This window comes from Dermacentor silvarum, chromosome 9 (genome assembly GCF_013339745.2).
Source record: "Dermacentor silvarum isolate Dsil-2018 chromosome 9, BIME_Dsil_1.4, whole genome shotgun sequence".
Lineage (NCBI taxonomy): Eukaryota > Metazoa > Arthropoda > Arachnida > Ixodida > Ixodidae > Dermacentor > Dermacentor silvarum.
The window spans coordinates 134,407,635-134,433,827 of NC_051162.1; the positions used below are offsets into that span (position 1 = coordinate 134,407,635).

Sequence of the window (26,193 nt, forward strand, 5' to 3'; positions counted from 1 at the left end):
ATAAGTGCAGTTCTTCTAGTAGTAATTTATCAACGAGCATCCCGTACGTAAGAATCTGCGAGGTGATACACACCTGCATTCACGGAGGCTTGAGCAGAACTTCTCGTAGGCAAAAAGGGGACTTGGTGCACGAAATGATTGTGAAACCTAAGATGTCACAAAACGAAGTTAATAAGCCTTCAGGTCTATATAGACCAGTGAGAGAGAGAACTCATACGGGAAAGAATTTCGCATCGCTTGTAGGGGGCCGCCACGTTGTTGTGGGGACTGCGGAAACAGGCGAACGAGCGAGAAGGATGCCGCTGAGCACGTTAATTTCTTGTCGCATGCGATAAACACTAGAGCTTTCCCGTTTGCGGCAGCCTATCGCCGATCGTTGCTTGAGAACGTGCATAGTTACTCACTTCCAGAGGAGGAACGAAGCGACGAGGACGGCGACGAGGACGACCGAGGAGCAGACGGCGATCACGGGCAGCGAGGGAAAGGCCGAAGGCGTGGTCAGCTCGGCGCCCACGGGCCGAACCTCGCAGAACTGCAGCTCGTCGGCCGGGGACGAAGAGGCGCCCGCGCGCCGACCGGAGGCCACCGACGAGCACAGGCCCGGTGGCAGCGGGGGTGGGGGCACGCCGAACTCCGGGGGCCGGGGGAAGCAGCCTGGGCAGAAGGGCACAGCTCAGCACGCCGTCGGCGCGAGAGACACTGCTGCTACAATACCCCCCTTCCGTTACGGCTGAGTGTTCAGAAAGCCTATAAATTATTTACGGCGCTCTGAGGCTTTCCACTATTTCTTTTCTCTTTTAGTTTAGAGGTCTAGAACTTTCATTTAACACAAGAAATTAATAGTCTAATATATCATGTCAATAGCACTTTAAAGTATCCCAAACAAATTGGACGCTATCACAATTTGGACGATGTGTAGACCTGCCCTATTTAAACAAAAGTCCAGAAAGCCTTCAGGTTTCACTCTCTGGCACAGTTCGCTAATGCAGGCTACTGAGACTTCTACAGACTTCGTTACCCGCAAATTTAGCGAGTAAAGACGGCGACAAAAATTGCTATAGCCTGCAAATATATAGGACTCTCTAGCTAGTACATGTCTAGCTGCGCAGTTAAAACGTGGTATGATAAATGAATTTCACGGCTAAATACACAAGAAAGCGTGAGCTCGAATCATGAGGCGCGTTTCTTGTGTTTTAACGCATCACGAACATGCACACATATATAAACAACGGAGCAACATATTTCATTTTCTCCGTCATACTTGGGCACTAAAAGTGCGTAACTGGAAATTTTCTGAAGTCACTAACACACTGCTAACCACAGCGTGGATAAAAGGGTCTACACTGCACGTGGGCAAAAATAGTAAGAGGATGTGCACAACGATTCACCAAAAAGACACCACAAATCGTGCCGTCTTGTACAGTACGATAGCCGCGACATTCAAGAGGACATCACTGATATCACTGAACATGTTATGGTGTGCATACGTCACAGTACTACGGTGCACCCGCAGAGGGTGATGCGGTAACCATTACTGCGCCTATCCGCGTGTTAATCCCGTTTACTACGCCATGCTGGGAGTAGTAAACGTTTATTCGCGTTTAGCTACTCCGAGCTATGCCATATACTACAGTACAGGCTGGCCGTAGACAAACTGTTCCCCGTGGTAAAATAGACCAAGTGCAGGGCAGATGGCACTATAGTGCCATCTGCCCTGCACTTGATTTATTTTATTCTTTTTTATTTATTCACGGTATACTAGATACCGTAGTAGTATGCAACTACGGTATCTAGTATACCGTGAAACAAACACACGACAGCATATGGTAAGCCAACTGTTATACCTTTGCAGACACATTCGGGCTGTCCAAATGACTAACTCGATCCGGTTACGTCAGACCAAGCTCGCTCCGTAAGAGGTTTCCAGCATATGCTGAATATTTCAGGCACTTGCGACCATTCAGTAGAGAGTTGAAGCTTGTCCGTAGAGAGAGAGAGAGAGAGAGAAACGAAGAGGGAAAGGCAGGGAGGTTAACCAAGGACGTGCCCGGTTGGCTACCGTACACTTGGGGAGAGGGAAGGGGGAAGAATAGATAAGGCGAGAAAAGAAAAAGAAAAGAAATTCTTCGCGGAATGCTGGGTTACCAGAGAGCGACGGACGGCGGCAACAACGCTAATAGCGCCATTTTGTGGCGCAGAGTTTAACTGAAGAGGACACAAAGCTGCCACTGCAGTGACCTATACCAAAGTCTGTCTTGATTGCTGGTGTAAAACGTCAGTAGCGACATAAACGTAAACATACAGTCTTTTTACGATGTTCCTTCGATGAGAACACTCACGTAGCACAAAAACACTTCAGAGGCATTGTAGTTGGACAAAGTGTCAAAAGGTGTCACTACCAGCGTTCCTTCTACGGCCCTTCACGGCTCCAGTCATAGGTTATCAACTCTAGAGGAAAAGCTGGGCAAATAAAGTGGCAAACGCAAAGGCGCCGCCGCGAATTACTACTTCTCATTTTTGTAATGCTAAAAATATTCAAAATGTGATGCAAAAACAAGCATTTGCACGCAGCCTGTAAGTATCAACAATGAGTAAAGTAAATGAGCAAAGTTGATTATGCGTACTTTTTTATAAAGATCCGATGGCTATATATATAATTTTTATGTAAAATTTACGGCGCGTAATAGGGTGCGTTTGAAGGCGCCTGAACTAGCTAGATGATGCCACCAGGCAGCTCGGGATCGCGCTGATTGCGCGTCTCGTCTGAATCGCATATTGTCGTATGCGCCTGCGCGCCTGCACAGCGTAGCAACATGGTGACGCCTTTGCGTTTACCGACTCCATTGTATGGGTGCTACGAGGAGCTTTGCCTATAGAGCTGGTTATATTAACTCTATGTTTCCAGTAAGCAAGTATTTCGTAAAGTGTAATACGTTTACCGATAAGCTCTATAGCTCTCACTGTGAGTGCCCTCAACATCGTCTCTGTATTTTTTATTTTTCCCGGACTGGACGTACCGGGCCCGGCGTCGTCCCCGCAATTGGACGAGGCTAGAGGGTCTTCGTCATCGTCGGTAGCGGAGTCGCCCAGGCCTCCGCCTTCGTCCGGAGGCTCCGGGAACCGCGGAGACTCAAACGACATGCTGCCAGGACCCGCCTGGTCCGAGAGGGCTCCGGCTGTGAGAGAGAGAGAGAGAGAGACACTGCTCAGTGGGCTGGCCCCAAACATGTGTTCCGACAAGGGAAACAAATCGCGGCATACGCTGAACGGCACCAATCATCCACATCCACGAGAGAGCGCTTCAATATTAAGAACACGCGAACAAGACTTTCCCTTTGACGGGCGTATTACTAGCCGAAATAAACTAGTAGATTTTTATTCTTTATTTAATTCCTGCACACACGTCATTCAGTTACGCCCATCTCTGAACTTTGACCGTCCCTTTCAGCTGTAAAGAGTGACATGGTCTTAATTGCAGGCTCTTCGGCACGAATGACTGCGCTTGATGGCTCGTCGGACGAAGGGACTGAAAGTCAATGGGTTGCCCTGATTTGCAGCCGCTTGACGCTTTTCTGAGATGGTGACTACGACGATGGCGACTTGTTGGCTATTGAGCGCGAATAGCACAAGACACCTTATTTACCTCGCAATAAGCGCATCGTGCACACAAACACCGTTAGCGCTAAACACGTGGCCGCGTGCCTCACAAGAATCTGTTATACGCTGTGTCGTCCAGTGAAATGGCGCTACACACTTCCATGCATCAACCCGTATACGGTCTTAGCACTGCAACTTCTAATGGCTGCCAAAGTGAGCTAAACCTCGGCATAAATCAAGCCAGCCGGAATGCCAAACACGACATGCCGACCCCAGCTGGCCTGGGTAACATCTTGTCAACGCCAAACATGCCAAGCAATATAGGGTGGGTGGAAGGGAATAAACACATTTTATCGGCCAATGTTCGCACGCAGTGTGCCAGTATAGAAGTTAGAACGACACGACGTCGTTTCTTCACTGGTACATCACTGAATAAGATGAATTCGGTGCGATGCTATCGATCGATAGAGGGAAGACGGTAGCAGCCTCGGCAAGAGAGATCACCAGGCTATCGAGAACCGCCATCGTGCCTCCTTCTCATAACCGGCTCCTTCCCCACTGAAGACTCCCCCCCGTACCCGGACCAAACCAGAAATTGCCAGCAGGTTCCTCAATAGGCAGGCTGCTTTATTGCGAAGGTCAGTCGTCAGGACGGACACACGAAAGCACTTCTTTTTACACTCCCCCCCTTACACACACACACACACACACACACACACACACACACACACACACACACACACACACACACACACACACACACACACACACACACACACACACACACACACACACACACACACACACACACACACACACACACACACACACACTCCCGCTCGCCAACCGAATGCACCGCGGGCACGAAATACCTCCTCTTCAAACGCAAGCGCGCATCGCAAAGCACACACACATACACGCACGCTCGCCGGTCTATGGGAGGGCAGCAGGGAGGTGCCGGCGCAAAAGTAGAAACGACGTCCGTCCGTCTCGCTGAAAGAAACCGTGCAGTGCTGTGGAAACTTACACAGGTGAACCGCACTCATCTACGGTGTATCCACATCTGCGACCGCGTACAACGTACGCTGCGGAAAAAAGGCAAGCAAAAGACCTTTCGAGAGGAGCGCCGCGATACTGCAAGTGCTTCGGACATCACACGAGCTTCGAATTGTCGCAAAATGTACCGTGCAATTAAGCGCTACCGAAACTCGGCAGTAGGCCATTTTCTTTTTCTCGAGCGCGTCGGCGGCCACCATCGCACTACAAATTCCCCAGCGCTGCACGGCACTGTGTAGGCCGGGTGTAGTAATCCCCGCGGGCTTCAAGCAATCCGAGGCAAAAGAGACGAAGCCACCAGCGCCGCCCTTGCCCGCGCAGCAGATAGGAAACAGACCGAGCGGGCAGGCACCCCTCTATAACGAAAGCAGACGACATCCCGGGGAGAGAGCAGACGACCAGAGGCGAGGGCGCCACCGGGTTCGAGAGTGTACGCTAGGTGACCAATGAGGAGAGAGAAAATGCGGGAAGAGAAAGCAGACGAGCGCGGTGGACAAAGTGAGATAGCGCGGCGAGGATGAGGGCACGGCAGCCACCGCTTGGACGTGCTGCTCTCTCTGCGGCTCTCGCGCGGCTATGCCGTCGTTCGTTCGGGTAGCTCGCCCGCCTTGAGCTTCCCCGTCTCGGGAGCCGCGCTCTCGCGGTTCTAATGGCGGAATTGGCCGCTGTTCCTCGTGTCACTAAAACCATGCAGCGTTTGTGGAACCTGGCACCGGTACATACCACACGGTAGGAACTAAGGACCGAATTAACAAACCATTTGGTTCGTACGAAATGGAAGAACCGAACGGGCCTGTTTTTTACGCACCGCTCGCGCGCACCAGCTGCTTCGGGAGGAGAACACACTGTCGGTCTGAAATGCCGCCACGAGGATGCTGTGCAGACGAGGGTGAAACTACTGTACGCCGTCGCCTCACAAATTTCTGAATGTAGATGGGAGTTAAAATTCCAAAGTACTATTCAGTATTAAGTACGGCTGTAGAAATATGGAAATAAAGTTCTTGTTGGAGGAAAGTAAAAGATTCCAAAATACCTTGACCGCGAGGGACGCCGAGCTGGATAAGGGCCCTCCAGATTAGTTTCCGGCGAGCTGGCGTCTGCACCTATCTGCACGGGGGCGACTGTTCCTCGTGCTCTTACCGGAATGCAGCCTCGCACTCAGCATCCGCAGAATGCCATATTCGACGAGCCACAGAGGCGGCCGCCTACACCGATGACTATAGTCGGTACCCCGGAGGCCACACGTCGTGGGTGCGACGAGCGAGCACACCTGTACCGACCAATCGTGTACCCGATTGGCTCACGCTGATACCCTGATTGGCTGGCGCTAGCTTCTGCAGCGCTGCACGCTTTTGTCGAGTGAGACATAGGGTAGCGACGGAGTGTTATGTCGCCCGCTCACGCCACGGGCCCATTCCGGCACGGATAAAAAAGGTCGGCGTAGTGCGGCCGCCGCCGCATTACGACGGTAGCCGGCGTTCGGCTCTGCAATAAAGCTTGATTTCGGGAGGTCGTACGCGAGCTCTCGGAGGCAGACACGGCAGAATTGCAGGGGTCACCTCGAGACCACGGGACGCGCGCATTCGACGCCGAAAAGTTTGTCGAGCCGCGCAGCACCGCGAATTTTAATTTCCGTCATTCGAGTTTGATGACCAAAGTTTCGTTCGAAACGCGGAAACTCCGCGGGAGCTTAGTGTGGGGCCACAGGTTCCGGTGTTCGGCGGACCACATCGCCGTAAAAGGTGCCGCGTTAGTAGCGAGCAACGAGGCAGAAAGGCGCATCGATGGGAAAGCTGCCTGCAAGCAACTTTAGCGGCTTCTTGGTTCGCCACTTCGCCGATCAAATATGCGCTCATAAAATGCTTCATTGCGTGGCAGCCGCGGTTAAATCAAACCAGCGACTTCGCGAACTGCTTAGCAACCCGCGCCCACAATGGAGCAGAAATAAGTCAACGCCTTGCAAAAACCCGAAGCGTCTCGCGTTGCTACCCAGTTAGTGTATTCATGACACAATTCATGTGTCACAATCATGACAACAGTGCCATTATGTTATTATTACTTTCATGAAAACATAAACATCACAGAGTGAGAATTAGAAGCGGGCTATGAATTGTCTCCAGAAAGAGGTATACCCCATCCACCCTCTTGAAGGTGGGAGAAATAAAAAAAAATAAAAAAAAAACTGTCAGCCCTTCCACTGGGGTGGAGATGGAAGACCAGCGAAGCTGTAATATGGTGGGAATTATGTATTTCCAATTATGACCATTAGGATGTGACGGTGTAATTGGTCATTTGAACTATTAAAGAATGAGAAATATATATTATCCGGTGGTTCTCATTTATTTAGTGACCACAGGGCTCGCACATACAGCATACGGCCAATTAGGGGTTTTTTTTTTCTTTTTTTTTCCTATTGCCGGACGCGACCATCGAATAGTGAGCCCTTAACAGCTTCGTTGTAAAAAGGAGGGTGAGGAAATAAATAAAGAAAGGAAAAAAAGAAGAGGACCACAACGCACGACGTAATATGCAGAGTACAAACATTACAGACGAAAGTCTATTCCCGTGGTTGAAAAGAATTCTAGTACAGCTTTGTGAGCCTCATATCGAGTTGAAGTACGCCTTTCCGGAAATAACCACCGAGCACGCAAGTTCGAGCAACATTACCCCATCATGCGTTCTACACAATTCAAAGCGGCACGAAAATGACGCCTCCAGTCGAAACCTTGCTACGATGATGTTCAGCATTACTTCAGTGTTCAACGAGAAATTCCCGTACGAAATAGCGCACATAAATATGAACAGCAAAGAAAAGCGGGGTACAAAAACAGAAATATCGCGCTCAGCATATATTGATGCTTGCAGCTGCAGCTCTGCATTTCAGAAATTATAAATCAACTGTGTGGGAGAAAGAATCAGGAAAATATGGGGCGCTTCCGCGAAGGTTCCGAAATGCCCAAAATGTATAGTGAGCAGTTACACCGAGAAGGCAATATTGAGAACCTGGAGTATATTTCTCCAGGGCAAGCACATGCGACGGGAGAAAATTTGTGGCGTTCTAACTTGGAAGCTATAACAATGCAGTGAGAACACGGAAGTAAACGCGCCTTTTTCGAAGTCACAGAAGAAATCAGAGATTCAGGGAACGTCCAAATTTATGTATAGCACTTCTTCCATATTTGTTTCTTTATACTCCACGCTATTGGGCGGGTCCATGCACTCACCGCGCAGGCTTGCACCCAAGTCAAACAAGCGCAAAATATCTTCTTCCAAGCTGGAAAGGACAATTTAATCCTTTACATAGGGCTCCACCGGGTTCCAAGTCCGCTTCCAACAGAACGCACACACGTCACATAATAGGCTCGACTGAAGAGACGAGCTTAGGGGAAATTACGAACGCCAAAACTTTCCTTTCTTCGAGTGAGTCCCGAAAAATGTCTACAATGCGAGCCCCACTAAACAAAGAAATAGCCGAGCCAGCAGTTGCACTTCCTTCCAAGATCGCGATTTGTGCAGCTCCCCATGTAGCGCTTACATTTCTTTTCGTTTATTCTTTAATCCCCGGCAGCGGCTCCAGTTTGTACAGCTCTGTTCACGCGAGAGTGCAACAGCTTGACATCGCAATCTGTTCGCTCCTCTCAGAGCGGAGGAGTTTTGAAGCTCAAAATGGGCCGCCCCCGCTCATCGCAACAAGAGGGCTCCGCTCTGCAGCTCCCTCCTCTCTCTCTCCTTTCAGCGCGTGTGTTTCCCTCCTCTGACGGCTTAATGTTTCATTTGTTGCGCACCCAGTTCGTGCACCACAAAAGGGAACACCTTGCGCCACCAGAGCGCGCCACGGCGCCTTTGTGCACACTGAGGAAAGGAAGGAAAGGATCCTCCAATTTCGACAACTCTTTGTGCTCCAGTTGATGGCGGCGAGGAGAAGTGAAGAGAATACACGAGACAAAGAAGGCGCTGAAACCGATTCAGGGCAGCCGCACTTCGTCGCAGACAAAAAAACACTGCGCCCCGCTGTATAGCAGATATATATGTGGCGTGCCCTCATAGATGAGCGGTAGAAAATCGGTAATGTGCTTCTGCGTCGCGGGTGCAGCGCAGTGAATCTCTCATCCAAGTCTCTATTTTTTTTTCTTATATATATAAACGAGTTCTTTTACTTTTTTCTTTCTTAATAAGCATCACATCGCGTGCTCACAGTTCTCAATATCACACGACAACGCCATAGTCACGGGTATATATATATATATGCGTCCCCAGACACCGGTGACTGAACGCTCAGTGAAAGGACAAACGGGAAGGCGCGTTAACTACTTAGCGCGAGTGCGAATGGAGCTGCGATAGCGTCAGCGAGCGAGTAAGAATGCGAGTGACCTCGCATGATTGCGAACGTACACTAAGAATGGACTGCACTAGCACTTTCAAGGAAATTTACAGCGCACATACATAGACAAGCACAAATAATGCATACGCGGGTGCCACGCTCTATGTCCTCGTCTAGCTTGCGCCGTAAATGTCCTTCAATGTGACCCACCAACTAAACAGCTCAAACAAAGACAGTGCACTAGCACGTTCTCTTTCGTAACTGGCTTAAAAGTGCCATAGCTTGCATTACGTACGTACTCTGCGTGGTTGTTGAGAGACGGGGGGAGTTAGGGGAAAACACAGGCGGATCCCTACATGGTAAGCGACGCTGCATAGAAGTACAACATGTCCGCGGAAAACTAGAGACAATTTTTTTTTTTTCAAACGGGAAAGTTTACACCAGCTGACGCTCGTACAAATCAGCCGCATTGAGAGGCGAACACGACACACGTCATCAATAGTAAGTGGACATACGGGCTGTGTAAGTCAGGAAGTGTAGCTGAAAAATAACCATTTCACAATGTGGGAAGGCACACGAGAAAATCTACCACATCTCGAGTGCGAAGGACATTAAAAAAATGCCCCTGCTGTATCGTGTACGGCATCAAACGGCCTATGCGAGAAGCGATTTACGTCGAAACATCACATATCCTATAGTTATAAGGTTGGAGTAACGTATCATAAACCGGTAATGCTCCGGAGGGCACTTATTCATCGAGGTCGACTAGCAGAACTACGTACTATGCTCATCGTTTTATTATTTACCTTTTTGCTTTTTAACCAAGCGATAAATACATTCTCTCTAACTAAACACCCGGAAGAAGGCGAAGCGCAGTGTCATCGAATGGAGCGCGGAATGTGGCGTTAACCCGTCATACAACTTACATATTCTACACCGTCAAACTGAAAGGCATCGCGGCGTCACTGATGAAAAGCTGCTGAAACAAAGGAAGACGGTATTGCGTACACAATGGATAAAGGACGCATGAAAACAGCGCGAATTTTCAACATGCACGCACTATCACACAAAGAGTATTATACGCGTGATAAGTTGACCGCGCAGCTATTCTCGCATATATATACATGTTATGGCAGACGTGGCGTGATCCCAAAACACTCACATCATGCATGTTCGCGCGCTGCTAGATCATTAATTTTGTTGAATTCGATAGGGCTTTTTTAAAATGCTGACTTCGCACAGCACTACACGTTACCTTCAACAGACATTCATTTGTTACCCGCAGGTCTGGCTATATGACGCTTGACTGTGAAGTATATGCTACAAAAACAACGCGCAGTCGTGCTTCCCAGGTTTATGTTTTGTCTCGCACCCCAAGCAATATCACGAATAACTGATACAGTGAATTCAAAGCGTCCGACAATAGGTTAAAGCAATTTTCTTCGCAGTTGGCCGTTTTTTGATGGTTGTACATTGCGTTTTCGCTGAAGGAAAGAAGAAGAAGAAGAAAGCAAGGACCTGTTCATGAGGGGCCCATTTCTACAAATGCAAACACGCACCGAATGCCCGGATGGATTATTCGCACGAGGGCGTCTTTCTCTTGTTTTCCCCGCTCGGATCGCTTGTTCTCCGCAGGATGCGGCACACAAGTGCGCGCAGAAAACGACGACACCAAAAGCAATCGCAAGGAGAGGATGCCTGCAAGGTCGAGACGTAATGAATTCGCGCTACAAGTCGGCCTACACACACGCACGCATGCCGAGCGGCGTAGCATGCGGGCTCGGCGGTGAAAAATGGTCTGCGCAGCACCGCATCCCGGCGACCTTCTTGCGAGTGCCGCTGAACGAGAAAACGCTGCTGCACTAAACACGCGGCCCCGCCAAGCCTGCAGGGCGAGGCGAGCTTGGCAGGCTCGATTGGCCGCCGAGATGGGGATTCGCAGGCGGCGTTGTAACGATGTGGGATACCCTTAAAGGGACACTTAAAAAAAAAAAAAAAAAAAAAAAAAAAACATCGCTATACCTTTTTAAAACAGTATAGCTTCAAAAGTCTGCTTTGACTCGCTAGCAGGTTCGACTATTGCAGCAATGCTTGAGATTTTCATATAGTTGGTGAAGTCCCACCTTTTTGCGCTAGCACACGGGAACGACTCCTACAATCGACACCATGCGAGACTAAGCAGGTGAAGCGAAAACTACCGACAAGTGTTTATTTTGGTTTCTGTTATCTTCCGCCATGCTTTTTGAAATTTATAGTTGGCGCTTCGCCCGTTCATTCTCCATCCCTCTACGTGCTGGTCATTGTCCGCCTTGTTTCCTAACGACAGGGCAATAAGATCTATTAGTGCTACACAAAACGGAAGCCGAACTCCTCTGCCCCTCTCCCTTTCTCTATCTTTTTTGATTTCGCACTGAAACCTCAGCACGGATACGCCATTGTGACGCCACGAATTTCAAGATTGGTCCGATATGGCGTCAGGAATTGCAGTATTGTCCTTTATTATACGGACGGAGTAGACGATGTAGAAACCCGTAACATCACACCGAGTTGGTGCTGGAACTTCAGGACGGCTTCGCCACCCGTCTTTCGTGCTATTTTCCTTTTTTGTCGGATGACCAGGATTTGTTTGACAATAAGATTTGCAGATAGAAAGCGTTTGGCAGTATACCATATCACCCCTGGCTTTCGCTTTACAAAGTTTTTCCCGTAACAATTACACGGCGGGAACTGTGGCGCCGGTGTCTAGCGGAGCTGCATGTTGAGCCAGCACAGAAATGCCGGTTAGCACATGGATTCGCCAAAACTCTGTGGCTGCAAACGGCTTTGTGATTTTTAGAGTTGATCATTCTCAACAAGATATTGCGTTGTAGAGGCAACAATTCGCAATGACTGTGCATGTGCCCAGAAGCCTATTGTCATGCATTTACAAAAATATAATTGCTCAAAAATTTAGAAAGCTATTGCGTATTAAGTAACTCCACAAGAGCGTCTGAAGCCACAAGCGCGAAGATTGGCCAAGTCTACGTATCGCCCACCGCTCGCGTAGCAGCTAAGCGATCGCAGTGCCACAGTTCAATCCCGTAATATTGAAAGGAAATGCCACCGAGTTTTAGCAACAGCGTAGGAGGTGTACTTATACCGGAAGGCACAGAACGCAAGCAGCTGAGACGGCGGTATCTTGTGAAGGTGTGTTTGACCATAGCGTATACAGAAACCTTGATGGGATGACCATGTGTGCTGCACACATGCACGACCTTTGTGCTGTCCCTTTTCAGCGAGGCTGGGCACATTGTTCGGTGTTGTTCGTCGGCACAGACAGTGTATTCCCAGAGAAAGACGCCTCCAAGTAATTCATGGTTGACTGTTCTTTCCCTTGTTACTGTTATTATTTATTTATTTTTCTGCAGCGCCGGCCATAGCCGCTGCCACTCGAATGTCCGCACAGCGTCCACAATTTATGGCCAAGCGGCGAGGCGGCGGCACACGCACTACTAACGAAGAGAAAGACAAGGAAACGGCGGCCTTCGCGAGCGGAGACGACCAGCGAAGGAGCGGTGAAAGTTTCAGCACCCGAGGCGAGAGTAACACGGCGTCCGGACAATGGGCTGCGCCGTAACTGGTCGGCCTGGGAGGCGTCAAGGAGGCCAGCAGTAAATTATGCCTCCGTGAGGTGAATCCGCACAAAGGCTTCGGAAAGCGGGCAACCCACAAGCACGGCTCGCGCGAACCAGAGAGAGAGAAAAACAAAACAAACGGAAGAAACATTTGCCGCGGCTGTCTCTGAAGAATTCGGTCGCCGTGCTTGCTGTCATTTGCAGGCGATGAATGGCTCACACTAGAGAGAGTGGCCCCTTCGCTTTGCCAGTTGCAAAGACGCGAGTCTCAGCTTAGATTCATGGCGGCATTCGTTTCGAGGACGGCGAGTTTCCACGCTCGGCGTCGCTCTCTTAAAGCACGACGTCGTTTGCGACTTTTTACAACGACGCGCTCCCTTACACGAGCTGAAGCGAGGCGCGGTGACCGTGAGACACGCAGCACATTAATGGCCTAGTTAAGTTACGCCGACTTACTGCCCTTAACTGAAGACCACGGTGCTTCGCATAAAGAGGACTCTAATGTCATTGTGAGGGGCAGTGCTCTGCGAATAGCAGAGTAGCGTAAATCCGATCGAGACAACGCAGTCATGCAATTGCTAAAGTAATAATAATAATGACGCCATTTCAGCAGCGCAATGGTTCTACCTCGTCGAAGCTAATCCGCACCAGTCAGAACATCTCCGAAACAACACGATACCGAAAGCAATAACGGCATACGTAACCTCTCTTATGCATACACTCAGGCATTTCCCCCTTCATTTGTTATGCTCCACTGGTGAGTGAGCTGGACCATTCAGTATGCACTGCCGTCCCATGCTTCTCGACTCTTCGTGCAGCACATTCAGACCTCAACCTGAAAGCCTCAAGTGTAACCATGCAACGACAACGGCTCGGACAACGAGCCGTTTGTACAATAAAGTTCATCTCTCTCTCTCTCCAAAAGATAGCGGACAGGAGCGGCAACGAAGAACACTGATGACTAGAGACCGTATTTTAGGCAAATGCCTTTTTTGTTCCTTGCGTTCCTATCGCCCCATTTTGATATATGAGCATGAATTATAGGTTAAGAAGGGCTTTCATAGTGTTTTTATAGTGCCTATAAATGCCTATTTTGGCGTTTGTGCCTAAATGCATATAAATGCCTATTTTCAGTATCGGCGCCTATATGAACACTATTTAGCCTCAAGTTTCGCTTTCGAGTGCAGTTAGAGACCGTTATTCATGTTACCGGGCAACATTGACTGTTCGGAACTCTATGGGTTCAACCTAGTCCTTTAGTTCAACCAACTCCCGGAAAACAACTGCTAGCAGCATTGAAATGAGACGCGCCGGCCAGCATACGGCGACGCGCTGACATTGCGCAAGCGGTTGGCGAATGCGAAACCGCGGAGAGCCGTCAGGGGAAAGGAGAGTGAAGAGCAAAAGAAGAAAGAAAAATGTGATGTGCACGCGGCTTTTGTTTTGCTTGTAATTCACTTTTTAAGGTGTTCACCGCCGTCGGGCGTCCCTTCTCAGCGTACGAGATCATTCCCAGTGACAAGAGGCACAATTTTGAATCCGAAAATGTGGAGATGGTGGTAGTTTGATATTGTTTCCACAATCTTCACAGTGATTCTTCGACTACGTTCCGCGTGCTCTCCAAACATATTTCTTGAAACACAGGCACCTCAAATGGGCAGAAGTGTATTTGGCAGTGTTGGGACGTCTGGCCTGTACAATTCAGATAATGTCATTGTATATGAGAAAATTGCGAAGAGTTGTACCTAACAGTCCTGATGTAAGAACATGCTAATTTCTTAATAAATCGTAGTCTCTCTTGCATTTATTATTTGTCTGGTTTTGTTGCGTCTTAATTTAATTGCGTCAGGCAGACATAAAATATTGGCTTTTTAATCAGTATACCCAGCTTTCAATTACTCTTTTTCAGGCCTGTTTCACTATATGCGACGCTCGAGTACAGTGGCCATTGAACATGAATATGAACAGTGTGCTTATTCAACGAAGCCAATTGATCGTCATTAGTCCATCAGTTTTATGGGACAATTGCACGGCTATATTCAACTGTTGGCGCCTTTGTGCCATCATAGACAATAACATTTATTGTTTTCCTATCGTAGATATAGGCCGCGCACGTCTTCGTTTGAAATTATTTGCATTTATGTAAAAATGCATTGCGCCTATATTTACGGCATTGGAGGCCTAAAACGTTGTCTTGCCTGCCTATTTTTGGCGCCTAAAACGCGCTTTTTTAATGCCTAAAGATCCGGCCTCTACTGATGACCCGCCCAATCAGCACAGGAAATACCGCAAAGGGCGTATTACGCATCCGTAAGGCAAAGCGTTTCGTTTACCGAGTCCTCCATGAAACTCAGTGAATCCCGAGAAAGCGAGTCGGCGAGATACAAATGATTCCGGTCCCAGGAACGACTAACTCCCACCAGCGGCTGCCATGACAGTTGCCTCATGCCGTCCACTGCGATTCCTTTTCTGCTATAGCCACACTCCGCCGCTCGCTTTGTCGTTCAAGCGGCAGTTTATCTGCCAGCTCTGCGCCATTCGCTCTTCCCCCGGCGTTGGCGTATATAGCATGGATACTGCATTGGAGCGGCTATAACGCACTTTCCCACTCGGTACAACTTCTCGAAAGCCGCTTCACGCTGTGGTGGAAGCTCCCATATGCAAAAAAAAAAACGCCAGAAACTTATTTGAACGCACCGCGAGCACATACACGCAGTGAGCGCTCGATGGAAACAAAAAGTGGTGGCCGTGAAGGTAGTGCGACAGGCGGGTGAGAATGGTGAAGGATCGGTGCTTCTGCACGTTGGGTCCGTCACAGCTCACCACAGCATGCGCTATATGCGTGAACAAACTAAAAACGACACAAGAAGCGGCCGCTTCTGAGCTCGGCGGCGCCCGTGGCACCAGCCCTTCTAACATCCCTTGTACAAAGCCTCTATCGGCTCCGTTACGAACGCGCAAATACGGCAAATGCGGTTGCCCAGTTCGTGGAAATCTGCTCAGCCAAGATGCGAAACAGCAGGGGACCAGTCCCCTCCATATACTGCAAAAAGAGGATGGGTGGCGGCGGCGCCACATCCTCGAAAGCGGGCAAAAGTGATTTTTCTTCACAAATCAGCCGCAGCCATTTCCGCTGCTGGCAGCAACGAGCGTGATAGAAGCCAGAAATGACGTCACAGTGAGTGAGCTGCTCGCAGAAAGGGCGACGTTCGCCCCAACGTGCTGTACAGAAGAGATCGTTGCATGGGGCGCCGAGTACGCGTCGTCTCAAGTACAGTGAAGCGACCACGTCAATGGCGGAAAAATAATGGGGGCATTTACCGCCTGCGCTATTTATTTATTTAAGTAATGTTATTAGCCGCCTGTCAAAATTATTACTGCAATTGATTACTAAAAGGAAATTCCGTAGGGTTTCCCGTTGTAGCTTCGGTAGATGACAATTGTTTTCGAACTCGCACAGGAAGCAGTTTAGTACTCAATGGTTGACTCAAATGTTGAGCAGAGTAACCAGTTGGGCTTGTTGGTTGAACATCATAGAAGGCTACAGCGCGGAGCCGACGAAGACAAGAGAGGCACACACAGTACACAGACACAGCGCTGTGTACTTTGTGTGCCTCTCTTGTCTTCGTCGGCTCCACGCTGTAGCCTTTTACGTTTATCACGTTACTGACTAGCTACCAGCCGCATCCTGTCTGTCATCAGGATTGGCCTATAAATAAAGCAAATTTAATCCAGTCTAAAATAGAACAGGCGAGCCAGTTTTCGAGCAGCGGGAGCCTATGTGAGAAAACGCGTACCGAAAGAAAAAAAAAAACGAAAAAAAAAAACGGTAGTTGTGTTTGCCTGAAGCGTGCGTCGTCGCCACAGCGGGTCTCTTTGTACAGCGGCAACGGTTGTAGCAACACGCGTGTCCAGCCTGGCGATCGAGGCCGGCAATTGCCCCGCCCCCCCAACCGCCCCCAAACAGAGCAAACTGTCCACGCTCTGGCGCTTGCGCTCCCGCGTGGTCGGCCTGTCCGGAACGCACGGCGCAGGCTCGAGCGTTTTGACAAAAGGAGTTGCACTGAGCACAACAGTCCAACAAGAAACGTGCCGTTGTCGGAAATTCAAGACGTAGACAGCAGCACCGGACCGAGACCCTCGACCTAATAGTTAATTCGCGTCTCCGTCTTCCAGGCTCGAAGCATCGCAGTGGAATCTCCTCATTGGACTCGTAGCTCAACAGTTAATATCCAGCACGGTTTCCCGTCGAGCGATAATTAATTACGGACGACATGTTCGGAAGATATGCAACCGAGCAGTAAGGAGCGATCAGCGTTATCTGCTGTAAACGAAATGAAGAGAAAATTCATTCGCAGTGGTCGGGAGCCAATCCCGAAACGCTCGAGGAGTGTGGGCACTTTAAAATGTGCGGTACCAATCTGCACCACTTTTGATGACGAAGGAGTTGCAAGTCACCGAACAAGTCAAGGTGAAAAACACAGACACGTTTCGGCGCTCGTACGGGTTCCTTAGCCACAAGCACTTTTCTAGCACCATTTGATCGGTTGCTAACGTCTGGCAAGGAAACTTCAACTAGTTTCGTAGTTCAAAAGTAGACGGGTTGAACGACACAGCGGGCGCAAAGTTTAAGCATCAAGTGCTGAGAAATACGAAGGAGCGCAGTCGGAAAGAGAATCTCCTCAGAAAGACCACACACACACGGCGACAGCTATAGTCGTAGGACCGTTTCCAGGGCAATCTCAATACATGCAATAACGTAACTGTTCATGTTCGTCTAGAAAATAGTCCTCGAAAGATATACCAAACACATGTCAATGGCAGATGAACACACTGTACAGCTTCAGTAAACGAACAGGGTCGGAAGCCGAGGCTTCAAGCGATTATGGAAATGCAACTCTACGTCCCGCTTACGGCTCGGATTTTCCTTTTTTGCTGTGACCGAGGCGACTCTACAGCAGCACTGAACACTGAAGAAAGAAAGAAAGAAAGAAAGAAAGAAAGAAAGAAAGAAAGAAAGAAAGAAAGAAAAAGAAAGAAAGAAAGAAAGAAAGATGAATGTGATTAAGGGTATAATAAACATGCGGAGAGCAAATATTGCTCGCAAGCTGATTCAGCTCTGGATGCAAGATATACACCATATGTTGCTCACAGGCGGGTGTCAGCGGCACACTCCATTAGACATTGCGCCGTGAAGGTGCCCGCTTATGCGGTCAAGGGTTCCAGGCGCCTTCAAGTTTTTTTTGTTTTTTTTTTTTCTCAGCGTCAAAAAGTGGCCGACCCACAGGGTAGTGCGCGTGCATCAGCCAAGGCGCGCGCACGGGTCAAACGGAATGCGATTGACCTTCGCCCCGACCAAACCGTTCCCGCCGCCGACCCGGCCCCCTTTCTCGGCCGCGTCCATTAGCAGCAAGGCATCGTCGTCCCCTGGACACCAAGCGCTGCAGGCGAACACACTCGCCGCCTGTGTGTGTCTCGATAAATGCTGGAATACAGGCGCGCGAATCCTGGTCCAGCACATCGGACCACGATAACGGACGTCTCGAAGACAATTGCACGAGCGCCGACAGAAGCCGAACAGCGGGGTGGCAAACAGCCAATCTTGGAGGAAGGGAGAAATTTCCACAAAACCGTAGCAGACGACCTCAGGACGAATGATCACGACCGCCTGTTGGTTCCCTAAAGGAAGCGAAACATAGCAGGCTGCGCTAATGACACGGTACGAAAGCGCGTTTTAATTTCGGCCAATCAGCGAAACTACCGTCTCGAACAAAACGTCTGTGAAAAGCGAGGCAACGGAGAAAACGACGTCGAGCAGAACGCTCAAACCTGCGACTGCCGAGGACATATAATAGGAGTCACGCGCACGAGGCTCGAATGACCCCGCAGGAACGTTGCACGACGAACCACGAGAGATTGATGAGATCCACGCGAATGGTCCGACAGATCTCACCTGGCGCTGCCTGTTGAACAACACCGCCGAAGCTCTCGCGCGAGGCACACAAGAATCGCAGTCCGGATCGCCGAGGTCACGTTGTCGGAGAGAGTAAACGTTTAATTGGCTCGAACTTCTCAGAAGTTGCTCGCAGGCAGACAGCGCGCAACTGCCAGGCGTCGGACTGTTTAAGAAAAAAAGCAAGAAGCCACACCCGAGACGGATAGTGTAAGATAAAAGGGGGCAGGCGCGGTAATAAAAAGAAAGTCTCCGGAAATACCGCTCCCCTGTAGGTCTCCTAAAGAGAGGTCAAGCGGGTTCAAGTGGACAGCGGCAATTATACGGTCGGGCACAGTGCCTGCGTGTGAACGCGAAATTGGAAAGCGAAGCGGATAGACGAAAACAAAGCGCCGGGGGCGATAGTCCTATGCGAGGTAAGTGCGACAAACAAAAGGGCAGAGCGTCGGCACACGGATTCGAAAACCGGTGCAAGCGCGCGAAAGGCGATCATTTCCAGGTAAAAGCAATCGCGTTGAGCTGAGGGTCCCTCTCCGCGCGCTGCCCTCAGTTCCCGAGAAGTCGTCCCGCAGGGTGGGCGAGGGGGCCGTAGAACGAGGCGAAACAGAGGGTCGGTCATTTCGAAAGCGTGCAGCGCGGCAGAACGACTAGAATTACTGTTCCTCCTGTAATGACACTAAAGAGAATGCTCGCGTCGGGCCTGTGGCGTACAGAATATTTGAGAAGTTTAGTGCGGAAGCGTAATTTGGGGGCACTAAGAGCGGACGAAGACGTTACCAAACAGAGTCCTAATTTGGCCCTTACGTTGCACACTTTTGGTGTATACGGGAAAGCGAGAAGTACACGACACGCACGAACTCTGCTCCTCCGTGTGGTATGTTTATTTCCCAAGAGTTGTCTTCTTTAGTTATACCGGAGACATGCAGGATCACTTATGCGAGAGAAAGAGCTGTGCACGGCGCCGCAAGTCGAGTATTGAGCGACGACAACGGAAACTGAGCGCTTGCAAAATTACGTAAACTGATCAGCAGAAGACGGTAGAGGAAAGCCTCAGCCTGGACTCGACAAGGGGAGCTGTCTCAGTCAGGTTGTGACCCGGCAGGTTAAAACGTTAAACTTCCCAAACTGTCTTGAGCAGTTCCTTGGATGTATTCGCGCGGTCTCCGACGCATGCTTCACATTTATGGGGAACGCGCCAAAGTGTTATTCCAGCACTGATTGCAGCTGAGACATCACATAAACGCCTGAACACTAACTTTTTAGCGACACATGTATGATCATCACTTCAAGTTCTCTCTCTCTCTCACTGTGAAGTATAGGAGCAATGCTAAAGTTACACAGCCTTCGGTATGCTTAACCCGGTGTCCGCTATAGGCGTGCGACATAATGAGTTGATAACGTCCTATAACAACGCTTGTCGGCTCGACGGTGACGAAGCTTGAAGGGGGAGGTCTTACGTGTACGTAATGTGCTACACAATGTCGTATATTGTTCACGCATCACTGGTCAGCAATTTTGCCCTTGGATTACTTGTGTAAACACGTTTTCGCACAAATATTCGGTCAAATGAAGCTAATACGGACCAGAGTGGCAGAAAAAAGTAAACGTTCCCCGGTCGCGCTAATCGTGAATATTTGTCGGAGTCCCCCTTCCACTGTCGTCCCTCGCATTGCAACGTCGCCTGCTACCTGTTCCCGAGAACCGATAGTGTATATGTATACATACCTACTTGTTGCTGGCATAGTTGTTTCGTACTTATTATGGTATCACGTTCTTTCCTGCCCTCGTCTTATTTCACTTTGTTTCGCGTCGCAACACAACGTAATCGGCATATACTGTATGCCTCCTCCGAGGAACATTGCAGAGCGGCATTAAACACGGCGAACAGCACAGACGAAACCAAATCGGCCAGCTTCTTCCACGCTGCACGGTTTTAGCGAGACGAGGCGCTCGTTAAAAGCGTTCTTGCTTTCTTCACGGCCTCGGCTCCGTGCCGAGTGTTGGCCACGTTCTCCAGGCGAGATTGCGCCGCGCCGTCGCAAGCAGCATCAGAAACGGCAGCCCCCCTGCAGAATCACCTGTCAGCCATTAGTCTCCGGAGTCACGCGTCCAGCGCGCAGCAGTGTGTCTGTGCAGCCGCCTTGTGCGCGAGAGACTCGTTGGCGGTTATTTCGCAGTACCTGCGCAATGCGACCGAGGGAAGCGACTCCAAGAACTGGGGGAGAAACTGCGGGGATTGGCGCGCAGCGGGAGCGCGCTGCACTCGCAACACCGTATCAGCATTCGCCGCGAGAATTTGCTTATGCGCTAGGTGGCATATACGTGGAGCATAATGAAGCACCGCACACTCCACGGCACTTCACGCTTGAGTCACTCGATGAATGCGTGCGAATTTCTGCGCTAAGATTGGGCGACACAATTAAGAGCTATCGGAAAACGGGACAAGGGCAGTGCAGTGTGTGCGAGCCGTTAATTATGCAAACATGACATTCGGTGGCACTATCTCGGTATAGTCTGTGCTTTGCAAACTATTGTGCGAAGCATGAAAGCACAGAACTGTGAAATGTAACCTGTCGCTGGGTTACTCTACACTGTCATACACTATTGACCAGTTTGTTTTTTCACATTTTTAGCTAATTTTTCGCTACCAATACATCATCGACGCTAAGGAAGTCACTGGCGAATTATTATGTTTGAACGCTACTAGGAAAACTGTATTTAAGACCTTGTTTACTACCAAGGTGAAAAAAGACTTGAAAAATATACTCATCGCAAAAGAAAGACAAGAGAAAATGCTTTTGTCACCCTGCAATTAACATGCTACAATTCTCGTAGGCCTTTCGGAGCTATATAGTTATATTTTTGTTCCTTTCTGCGCCCGAGAAAAAGTCCTAAAGTGCTAATTTAGCCTCCGTGTGGTTCCACGGTTACCGGGGTGTACGCTACCTGCCCAAACAATGTCATTCTTATTTTGAATACCCTTCTTATCTATATCCAATACGACATCTCGTCCTCCAAGCGCAGCTCTTTTATTAAACGGCAAGGTTTAGCGCATACCAGTAGTGTACGTAGGCAGAGTTGCAGCAGCAATTTCGCGCAGTGCGCCCACAGGTACCCGTGGAAGACAAGAAGATATATAAATCGTGGTAGAATTTCGAGGCGACAGACGCACCGCCACGGCAAACAGCCATATGTAAATTAACAACATATATGTTTCATTAACCGGAGAAAATTCCAGACGGCGTTCCAGACAACAGGGGAGAGCCTATACTCGTGATTCGAGTCAATGCTGCTTGCTAAAGGCAGTTGAAACCAGAGGGAGCACACAGGTGTTCACCACAGCAGCCGCGATGCACGACTTGAGCCCTGCAGACCTTGTGACCGAGCAGCGTGGCGCCTTTCGACCAATGTACCACCCCGCGGAGGCAGGCGACGCTGCCGGCACGTTTCCAACAATAGAGATGCCGAGATACGCGAAGACGTTTCCGCCCCCGTGATCACCTCGCAGCACCGAGCAATACGTGACCAGGTTGCGCGTCCTGTTTTGCGTCGAACACACGCGCATTGCGGTCGAGCCTACGCGCGCGCCAGGGACAGCTGCGACAGCCAACAAGAGAGAAAACGGCGGACACACACAAAGACGCGACGGCAAAGTCCGCGGGGGACGCATTATAAAAGCAAATCAAGCTCGATCCCTCGGCGCGTCCTCAATGCGCGCGTCTCCGCTGGACGGTGGGACTCGTGACAAAACACCGCGTTCTCGCGTGCCCTCTTCTCCCCCCGATGAGCGGAGACGACGCTCGCAAAACGTGCCGGTTGACAACGCGTCACCGGCCGAGACGGGCGACGCGGGATCGCCTACACGGGGCCACTCAGTCACGACTCTCGGCGTTTCATTGCTTTCCGACGGCGAAGCAGTGGGGCTCCCGCGAGGCAGCCTCGAGCACAGACACCTACGCTCGGTCGCGGAACAGGAGGGAAGAAGGAACAGTCGTCCTTGTGGGCTCAATCTCTTTCGCGCTGTGTTTATGCGGGTGCTTTGCTTTTGTCGGTTTACTTCATCGAGCAACCATACAATCCGCGTGCTCAAGCGCATCGCCGTTCCTAAAGATCGGTGCCAGCTTACTAAGGATGAATGTCGCAGCAGGGCTTAACAGAGATGTGTATCTGGGACATTCCACATTGTCGAACCAAATGCGGTGATCAGATGTAGTGCTTTAAACTGCCCCGTTTGCTCAATATAAGTAGCATTTATATAAGTAGCGCAGTCGAGGACGGCAGAAAACTAGGTGGGGTGATGAAGTTAGGAAATTGGCAGGCGCAAGTTGGAATCAGCTAGCGCAAGGTAATTCGAGATCGCAGGGACGTGCTGCAGTGGACATAAAAATAGGATGATGATGATGATGATGATGATACTGATCATACCCACGACAGTTCATTTTTGCTTTTCGTGCTTTACGATGGTTCTCCGTGTAACGATTTCTTTTAGTCGCACAACCTGCAAGTTTTCTTTAATTGTTCTTGAAGCAATAGCGAGACAATGTTTAATGGTGCCTGGAGAGTTCAGCCTAGCGAATCAAATACGAATCACAATGCTGTATTAGTCTGTGCACAGTTCTTACACGGCCGCGTTGCTTGCTGCCAAAAGTGATGGTCAGTGGGAGCTTTGAAGCACACTTACGAGGCGCCTTGACCACTGACCCCATCATAGACGGTGATGTTGAACGAAGAGGGTGTTGCTGAGGCGGGTGCAGCGGACACGGGGGCAATGTGAAGCTGAATAGAAGATCTGAACAAAAGCGACGTATGTGTAACATTATATGGGCGTTACAATGGGTAGGTGGGAAAATAAGCCGCCAAAGAGATGCGAAAAGCCACACTATAGGATTGCCATCACAATGTTTTCAAACAACAACATGCACGACTCCTCCCTTTGCTACAAGTCTAAGCACCTGTTACGTAATGTCCGCAGCTCTTTCAGCTTTCTTCTGATGCAGCCGAGAATTGAAACGCGTGGGCGCTTCTTCGATCGTCCAGCTCCTCAACGATGCCTGCTTCCATCCTGCCGTCCACTGTAAGTACTCCGCTCACACGCGCACCAAGACCGACAGGAAACCAGCCGAGAACTCGGCTCTGATGGTTGAAGCGTCGGCGCTCACTGACATCATCGCTCTGCGCGACGTGGCAAGCAGAACGGACGGCACAGTGGGTCAGGGATGTGCGGTGGCTGGGCTCTGGAGCTCGGCAAACGATCGCGAGGCGTGGGCTCCTGCCGAGACAGCTCGTGAGCGATACGCGCGCGCTCATTCGTTTGGTTGTTTGCCTCCTCGTAATAAAAAGAAAGCACACACAGCCGCAGACGGGAGGGCAAGGAGCTATCAAAACGTCAGTTTAAAAGCTGCATTCATTTCGATAAGCAGTGTCGCTGAGTTGTACAAGCACGCCCGTGGGCAAAAGCATACGAAATACAGATTCCCAGAAAAAAAAAAAAACTGATTTTTTTCTCGTAATGCAGACGCACACGCTGGTACTGACGAGCACAGTGGAAAGTTCGCCCCGCCAAGCTTCGACCGCTGTCTGAACTTTCAAGTAACTTTCATAGGCGGAGAAGAAATCGGCTGAGTCGCGGAACTCCTTGCCCGCATACCTTTGCTCAGGGCAGCACATGCAACCCGGCTGTGAAAATGGTGGTGGCGTTATATGCCGCTCGTCTCAAGTCATGGCAGCAACGACTCGGCCACGACCAGTTATGCCGTGTGCGCCATGAAAACGTATTTTCGACTTATACCGCTGAGATTGTCGCGAGAAATGAGGTCACAAGGCAAAGATTCTTTAATGTCGGTGACAGTTATGAAGTTCTTTAGCGACAAACTTTATATAAAAGGTGGGACAAGAAATAGGTAACGAGAAAAGAAAGGTAACAAAATACAGTCACAACACGTCCGCAGGTCACGAAGAAAAATATTTTTAGAAAGTTATATAACAGTACAGGAATAACACATACTTATGAACTAGTAATATAATAACATACTACTTATCTCTTGGCTGATTGACTGGTTCGCTTTAATCCCGGCCACGGCGGCCGCGTTTCGATGAGGGCGAAATGCGAAAACATCCGTGTACTTAGATTTAGGTGCACGTTAAAGAACCCCAGGTGGTCCAAATTATTCCGGAGTCCCCCCACTACGGCGTGCCTCATAATAAGATCGTAGTTTTGGCACGTAAAACCCCATAACTTTTGACTGGTTCGCTTTATTACATCGTAAAAGCTGGGAACCTTATCGCCATCTTTTCCACTGCATTTCAAATCGCCAAGTGAACAGACAGACATAACATGATCCAGAAAAAAGAAAACGCAAATATCGACGAGCTACGCCCTTTAATCAATGGCAAATGTAGTCGACTCGCTATAACACTGCGCACATAAATGTACAGCTGAAGAACGACGAGCAACCGAAGAAAACAATACAGCGATAAAAAAATAATAACAAAAGTAGGAAAGCTGGTTGCTACCTCTGCAATGTACCAAGTCACTATGGCATGCAGCTTTCTTCGAGCATTGACGTTCGAAAGAAACAATGCTGAAATTTATTAATTCATACATTCATTCGTTCATTAGCCAAAGGCAAACGGCCAGGACGGGAACAACACATTGCTGTAGTAGCGTAACAACACGCGCTCGCCGTATATTGATAGCACCCGTGGACAGATTCAAGAAGAATCCGAGATTGGAGGAGACGGAGTAGTCGCAGGAGAAAGGCAACGAGAGTACCGATCGAAGCAAACTCGATATGCAAACGACTTTCGAGCACACTCAGCCGCTGCGGCTCACACAAGAGTGCCAACGCTGTGCCGTTATGTCCATAAAGCCGACTGGCAGCGCCATGGCCATAGAGAGAAATAGCATCGGGACTCGGGGTCAGAAAGCTTTCGTGCGCCGTTCATTAACCGAGCTGGCAGCAAGCGCACCAATTGGGCGTCACGTATCCAACCGGCAGGCGATACAACGAGCTCCCAAACGAGCCGCTCATTGCCTGCAGCAGAGGGGGGACCATCGCTGTGGGACCACGCAGCTAATGGGCGGGCATGAATATTTAACGAGTGCGATCTCAAAAGGAAACCGGTGCGCGAGCGCCTATCTCTATTGACGACCCCGGCTCGGAACGCCGCCCCGCCTCGCCGTTTGCAGCCCCGACAACGGACTCGTCGAAGGCTGAGTCGCGCAGGTCGGAACGACCGTCGTGGCGTATGGCTGCGCGGCGCACCGAATGCTCGATGTCTGTAGACAGAACCGTGCAGCAGACAGAACCGACAGAACGGCGAGTGACTCGTGGAGTCGGAGTCCTTACAGGCCTGTGAATAAAGCTACGCGTATTTGCCTTTCGACCGAAATTTCGGGAGCACCTTCCCGCTCCACGCGCATTTCAACGTAGCGCAGCCTGCTCTTTCCCGGCCCTATTTTTATAACTGCCTCGGCACCACTTGGTCCTGATGTTAAAAGTGTTTCACTATACGTAATGCCAGACGACCATATGTTCTGGTCTATTGTAAGAGCGGTTCGTGGTTCGTCGGCAATCCTGGACCCTGGAACGGCTATCGCGAAACGCTATAGCGCACAGGAGTTGACTTGAACAACACTGCACAGTTTTAGT

At 49.8% G+C, this 26,193-nt stretch overlaps 1 protein-coding gene across 1 annotated transcript in view; it reads right to left on the reverse strand.

The window, feature by feature from the left end:
* The window catches only part of LOC119464412 (uncharacterized), a 221,800-nt gene that overhangs the window by 93,719 nt on the left and 101,888 nt on the right, over positions 1-26,193 (reverse strand). Inside the window, exons 2-3 of the mRNA XM_037725366.2 lie at positions 3,018-3,176; positions 405-654 (exon numbers count right to left, since the gene is read on the reverse strand). Of these exons, the coding sequence (XP_037581294.1) occupies positions 405-654; positions 3,018-3,141 (374 nt within the window). The 5' untranslated portion in view covers positions 3,142-3,176. The remainder of the gene's footprint in view (positions 1-404; positions 655-3,017; positions 3,177-26,193) is intronic.